General features: G+C 35.1%; 1 protein-coding gene across 2 annotated transcripts; it reads left to right on the top strand.

The window, feature by feature from the left end:
- LOC107637528 (DUF21 domain-containing protein At4g14240-like) lies at nucleotides 903-6,037 on the top strand. 2 transcript variants are annotated; one of them, XM_016340936.2, is made up of 13 exons: nucleotides 904-1,390; nucleotides 1,489-1,565; nucleotides 2,013-2,096; nucleotides 2,193-2,306; nucleotides 2,799-2,882; nucleotides 3,003-3,074; nucleotides 3,278-3,345; nucleotides 4,060-4,147; nucleotides 4,244-4,317; nucleotides 4,984-5,353; nucleotides 5,443-5,489; nucleotides 5,569-5,644; nucleotides 5,740-6,037. In XM_016340936.2, exons 1-13 carry the CDS (start codon nucleotides 1,147-1,149, stop codon nucleotides 5,833-5,835), a joined length of 1,494 nt encoding a protein of 497 aa, XP_016196422.1. In that variant the 5' UTR covers nucleotides 904-1,146; the 3' UTR covers nucleotides 5,836-6,037. The 2 variants fall into 2 exon arrangements, with proteins under 2 accessions (XP_020976217.1, XP_016196422.1); XM_021120558.1 differs by having other exon boundaries at nucleotides 903-1,390; nucleotides 4,984-5,489.

The raw sequence follows: 6,678 nt of genomic DNA, 5'->3' as shown, positions 1-6,678 counted from the left end.
CTGAAAAATATTCAAATATACGTGTAAGTATGGTTAAAAAAAAATTGTTGACGAATGACGATGAAGATATTACTGTACTTATATGGATACTTTGAAAAAAACTCAGACTCTTGATAGTCGTATCGAACTATAGCCTTCAATGCCAAACTTATAAGTTCTGGTGGTTCGAGTTTTTCATCCGAGGGTGTATCACGTTTGTGGAGAGAACGAGTAAAATGGGGTGAGTATCTGCAAAGACACTCCCATACTTAAGTTAGTATTCGAATTTCAATGTGTCCAGAGAAAATACTTTTACCTTCTTTATATAAGAAGAGGTGTTTTTACAGTTTCATTGATATATGATTATACGTATTAAAAGGCAATTATATTGCATTCAGCCGTTATAATACTCGGCTAGACGTTTTGTTAAAAATTGTATCATTAGGACGAGTTATGGCTCATTAAGCCGATTTGTAACATACAGTGTCGAGTTATATTGTCGAATTGTAACAGTCATATCATAGCCCCAAATTTAACATGAGGATATTTTTAATGAAGCAAATTGAGTTTTTAATGAACTATAACTCGACGAGTGGAATGATTATAGAGCTCCATTTCAACATACTTTTATTAAAAATATTTGTAGAGATATTACTATTACCATCCTTACTATACATATTAGAAAGGGTTCTATATTCCATTTCTGAGATTTGAACTTTAGTGCAGCTTGATGAGAGACAGACTTATGAGTTTGTGAGTGTGGTATTATTATGACCCAAAAACAAATTTATTTTTTGTTTTTTCCTACGCAAATGGCCCAATAGGCCTAGAAGAAAGAAAAAGGGAAGAACAAAATCTGAAAGTACCATCAAGAAAGTCGATTCCCAATAATTGGGCTCCGTGTTCCGTGATGATGTAAGACTTAACGGCCAGGATTCGTCAATGGTGAGATGGAAGGCCTCCGTGATCGTCCGTTTTGGTCCACGTCAACAAGTGGAATATCCACGCATCCTAACAAAAAACGTCCCTCGCCCCCTAAACGCGCCACGTGTCTAACGAGCGACGAGTCAGTTGCAACTGCAAACTGAAGTACGAACGAAAGCTTATGAAGGAAGAAGAAAACTTTAAAGAACCAGAAAAAGAAACTGAAGAAGAAGAAGAAGAAGAATGATGAATAATGTGGTGAACGCGTTGATGGTGACTCGGTTTCTGACTCGGAACCAACTCAGCGGCCACGAGGGAGGCATTCCGTTCGGATCGGTGTGGTGGTACATTTACGCCGGACTCTCGTGCTTCTTCGTTATCTTCGCCGGAATAATGTCCGGATTAACCCTAGGTCTCATGTCTCTCGGCCTCGTCGACCTCGAGATCCTTCAACGCAGTGGTTCTCCTACCGAGAAAAAGCAAGCAGGTTCATTTACTCGTTGCCTGCGTCATTCAATTTCTCCGATTCCGAGATTTTCGAATACTCAATGTGATTTTTGAGTTTTTTTTTTCTTTTGTGTGCAGCGACTATAATTCCTGTGGTTCAGAAACAACACCAGCTTCTGGTGACTCTGCTTCTGTGTAATGCAGCTGCGATGGAGGTAACTGAATTAATGCTCCTTCTTTTTCATGCTAGATTTTTCACTGGAATTTGGAATATTGACGTTGTTAGTTCAAGAATGTGGTGGTTTATTGGACAAAATCACTGAGGAGAGCTTATAGGTAGAACAGAACTGTAGAAGTGATTAAATTAGAAAAAAATAGAACACCATCAAAATATAATATAATATTATAATGTGGATCAGACACATTATGGTTTATTATGTACTATGCTTATTTGAATCACTTGTTTAAAATGGTTTTGATGATGGATGAATTGGAATTGCTCTGCATGTGGAATCTGCATTCTTTTGGATTTTGGAGTCATTGCTTAGTGACCCGCATTCAAATATCTGAATGATATTTTTAATGCATACATACTTTACACTGATTGGTGGGGCATGCTTAACTTTTAAGCTTCCGTTGACTTTGAAAGTTGTAATCTGCAGGCGCTTCCGTTATACTTGGATAAGTTGTTCAATCAGTTTGTTGCCATCATTCTCTCTGTGACTTTTGTTCTGTTTTTTGGGGAGGTATGTCAATGTCAGCGATTTAGCTTTCAACATTTTTGTCCAATGAATATTCTTTCTCCTTTTTCTTCAAATCTTATTTTTTCCCTCTGATTTCAGGTCATTCCACAGGCAATTTGCAGTAGATATGGGCTTGCTGTAGGGTCCAACTTCGTATCTCTTGTGCGAATTTTAATGATAATATGTTACCCAATTGCTTATCCCATTGGAAAGGTGACTTATCATTCATAGGCTAAAGTACCAATTCTTTTGTGTTCAGAAGTGTTAATCTCAATGATATATGCATTAACCTGTAAAATTAATTTTCATTGGATAATCATTTAGCCAGTACATTATAACTGAGAAAAGAACAAACAAGTAGAAATGAATAGAATATCATCTCAAAATATTTCTATATAAATTTTGATAGAAGTTTCATATAGATATATGATGTAATTATGCTTAGTGTGCTAGCAAATGAGCACTATTTAATTCCTTTTCGATGAAGTCAAATTCACAAGTCTTGTGTTTTGTTGATCCTGTCCATGAAGACTGGAAATGTTTTATGCTGGTTGTCAACTGTTTAATACGAATCTCCTCTTAGATTGGCTTTGCAAAAGATTTGAGATAAAGCACAACATAGGCAGAGTTAACTTGCACAATGACAGAATTTATCTTAATCATTCCTACAGATGATCCTTTTTCTCACTGATTTTTTTTTCCCAGGTTCTAGATTTCCTGTTGGGACATAATGAGGCTTTATTTAGGCGGGCACAGTTAAAAGCTCTCGTCTCCATCCACAGCAAGGAGGTACAATTGCCTTAATGATGGAATCAGTCATACCAGCATTGATGAAGTTATCCGAATGTACCGGTATTGTTAATCCTTCATCGTGTTTGATCCGTAAATGTTGGATTTTCTTGTTTTCAGGCTGGGAAAGGTGGTGATCTTTCGCATGACGAGACAACAATTATCAGTGGAGCTCTAGATTTAACTGAAAAGGTATGTTTGCAAATTGCAACTAAGCCTTACTTCAGTATACTCTTTCCTGTGCAGTAGAGTTTTCTTTTTCCCTGTATTCTGTTTCATTATCAAATATCATGTATGCTGTTGACTTGTGCAAGGAATATTTTCTTCACACTTTTTGCAGAAGGCTTCTAAATAACACTATTTTTCTTCTTCCTTATTCGTGTGTCTTCGAATAGACTGCTGAAGAGGCTATGACCCCTATCGAATCGACTTTTTCTTTAGATGTCAATTCAATATTGGATTGGTGAGTGTCTCAATGCGGCTTGAGTTATCTTCATCAGATTTATTGGTTTGGATATAAATTTTATTACTCTTAGTTATTCCCTTGCTAAGAGTCAGTTATATCATACATTAATCAATACTACAATGTAGAATTGCAACTATGATAATAATTGAGAGAGTGCAGAAACAGTGTGTGATTTTTTTTTCAATTGCTTTCATTTTGTAAATCAAGGACACATCATTTTAGGGTCATGTCCATGTTTTTGAACATGAATGTGTGTCGAACCTTTTAAGATGCAATAGTAATGCACTTTTAAATTGTTTTTGGATAATGGATTTTCACTTTGAAGAGGAAATCAATAAATCATTCTTCATCTCCTCGGTAAGGGTCTTTTGGTTGCTGATATATTTTCCACTTCACTGATCACTAGAATACGTGGAAATTCAAGGTATCTTGATTAAAAAAAGGACTTTGCTAGGTAGACAATGACTTTTGTGAACAATGTGAACAATGAGTTCTAAAATTGACCCAACAAAATAAAAACACACTACACCCCAAATTACCCACCTAAATCTTAATATTAGGATTGTCTACCTATACTTTTCCTTTAAAAAAACTGACCTGACTTTACTTGAATATGGGACTTGGGAGTGTGGACTTAAAAATGTAACGTTTATGTACTGGGGCATGCATTGTTTTATTCCTTGAAACGTATGTTAATGAACCTCAAATTAGGGAGGCAATGGGGAAAATTCTTGCTCGTGGGCACAGCCGGGTTCCTGTCTATTCTGGAAATCCAAAAAATATTATTGGACTACTGCTGGTGGGTGTTAAATCTTCATTCACATTCTGGCTTTGTTTTTAGTCTTCCAATTTTTATACTTTATCCTCTTTTCCTCACCTTCTCTTTTTGAATTAGGTTAAAAGTCTTCTAACTGTACGACCAGAAACAGAGACTCCTGTCAGTGCTGTTTCCATCCGGAGAATTCCACGGTATGTTTGTTGTCAATGATTAAACTGTCCTAAAAGCATGAGCTGAAGGTGCATGAGTGATTTAATTGGGAAAGTATGAGGAGCCAATGGAATATTTATACAATGTGCACAATGAAAGTTTAGAGAGTATTAGAGATATAATCATTAGTGTTATCTTTTCCCATCAGCTGAAGCTTTTGGGATGAGTGGTATCATGCATGGTATTAGAGCGCTAAATCCAAAAGGTCAAGAGTTCGAGTATTGGTGAACCCCAAAATCAGTTTAAGCTTTTGAGAAGATGTTTATTGTCTCCCTAGCGGGATCCGATTTAATTACATTTAGCACAACCTTAATCCTTTGTGCTTCTTGAAGCATGGACAACGGCTAATTTTACCTATAGTGACGTAAAATCACTAATAAGTGGGTGTGCCATGTGTATACTTCCCACATAACATATTTTACATGTGCCGTACTGCATAGCACATACCTGTTTTATGCTGAATTTTTAGCTTATATTAACATTTTATTTAATTAAAAAATGGGGCTATAAAGCTGTAACTCCAAACCGCTTTGTTAGATACATAGTCTCTGTTACTATGTCACTAATAAGAGGAGGCAATAAACGATTTTGACAACTTTAACATTTAACATTCCAATTTAATGTTAAACATGGGTTTATATGCACAGAGTTCCATCGGACATGCCTCTCTATGATATACTGAATGAGTTTCAAAAGGGCAGTAGTCACATGGCTGCTGTTGTTAGAGCTAAAGGAAAAGGAAATGCAAATGCACAAACAAATGATGGAGACAAAAATGAAGAAAGCCAAGACAATGGGGATTCGCCGTTGACTACGCCATTGCTACAGAGTGAAAAATCGAAGAGTGTTGTTGTTGACATTGACCAGCCCTCAGATGCTCTCAGTCCCAGAAGTAAGGAGCGAAATGCTTCGCAATCTAATGATATAATAAGAAATGGTTCTTTTTCAGAAAGTATTGAAGACGGTGAAGTGATTGGTATTATCACTCTAGAGGATGTGTTCGAAGAACTTCTGCAAGTAAATTATAGTCTTCGACATATTCTCCCATCTGCAGCAGTTGGATCATTTTCCTTCAAGACTGATTATAAGTTTTTCCAATGGTGCAGGAGGAGATTGTGGATGAGACAGATGAATATGTTGATGTTCATAAGAGGTATATATTGGAGAGTAAAGTTTTGAAACTAAGTTTGTAAAGGTGGATGAAACTGCTGCTTATAAACTTTATTTTGCAGAATACGTGTTGCTGCTGCTGCAGCTGCTTCCTCGATTGCACGAGCGCCATCAATCCGAAGGTTGGCTAAGGGAGTGGTAAGAGATCGCATGTTAAAGCAAATTTTGGAACATATAATCAATGTTTTCTGTATAATGTATATCTGGTTTTGACTTTTGATTTGATCGTCCAGGGAGGAACTAAACCGCAGTCTCCGAGGCGACATGAGGCGCTAACTGCAAGGAGATCTACATGGGACGATTCGTTATATTCTTCAGGTTCCCAGTGAACTTCTTCTTAGCTAGCCTACCGAGAAATAGTGACAATTTGATGAGCTTAGTTAGTATCACTTTTTTTGTTAACAATATTATGTTCATATTCTTTCTGGAAAGGCAATAAACACGTCTAGTGTTGTTATAGTGCAAGCTTATTGGGCTAATGCAGATGTATATCTGGCACCTCCGATTACATATAGCAGTTCAATTTTAACTGAGAAATCTTTAATCTTTGAAAAATGTTTGTATTTTTAACAAAAACTACCTTCACTTGTTAATACTCTTTTTAATTTACTCTCTTTCAACCTTTGATTTACTCTTACGCAATAATGCAATAAAAGTATCATTTGGAAAGAAAATAAAAATATATGAGTGGGTGTGTTTGGTTTATGTCTTTATTTTTTATTTTCATTTTCAAAGTTTTTTGTTTTCTGAATTTTACTAAGGAAAAAGTAAAAACAGTGAAAATAATAAAATCTTTTTATTTTCATCTCTTATTTTTCACTCTTTCTTTTATAAAATCCAAAAAATAAAAAATACTGAAAATAATAACAGAAAATGAAAATATAAATCAAATGCATCCTAGTATTTGTAAAAAAAAAAGTTTAATTTTCATACAGTGTGCAATTACATCTATTCTTTTGGATGACTATTCACGTAATTAATATAAAAGGTAGTTATTTTTACTTATATTAATTGGATGCGCATATAAAATTATTTTACACTAACAGTATATCAAAATTAAATTCTTGTAAAAAAAAAAAAGAAAAACAAAGTTATTTATGTTTAAAAAAAGTATTTTATTTTTATTTTAGATTCTTCTACTTTCCTATTTATTTTAGTTGAAACAAAAGTTC

Source organism: Arachis ipaensis, chromosome B04 (genome assembly GCF_000816755.2).
Source record: "Arachis ipaensis cultivar K30076 chromosome B04, Araip1.1, whole genome shotgun sequence".
Taxonomy (NCBI): domain Eukaryota; kingdom Viridiplantae; phylum Streptophyta; class Magnoliopsida; order Fabales; family Fabaceae; genus Arachis; species Arachis ipaensis.
Note: the sequence above shows the minus strand (reverse complement) of the source record. Positions and strands in the feature narration are given on the sequence as shown.

Coding starts and splice junctions, on each gene's coding strand:
- LOC107637528 (XM_021120558.1), top strand. CDS start 1,147: ATGATGAATAATGTGGTGAACGCGTTGATGGTGACTCGGTTTCTGACT. Junction 4,148..4,243: donor ATATTATTGGACTACTGCTG/GTGGGTGTTAAA, acceptor TTTTTGAATTAG/GTTAAAAGTCTTCTAACTGT. Junction 5,645..5,739: donor GAAGGTTGGCTAAGGGAGTG/GTAAGAGATCGC, acceptor TTGATCGTCCAG/GGAGGAACTAAACCGCAGTC.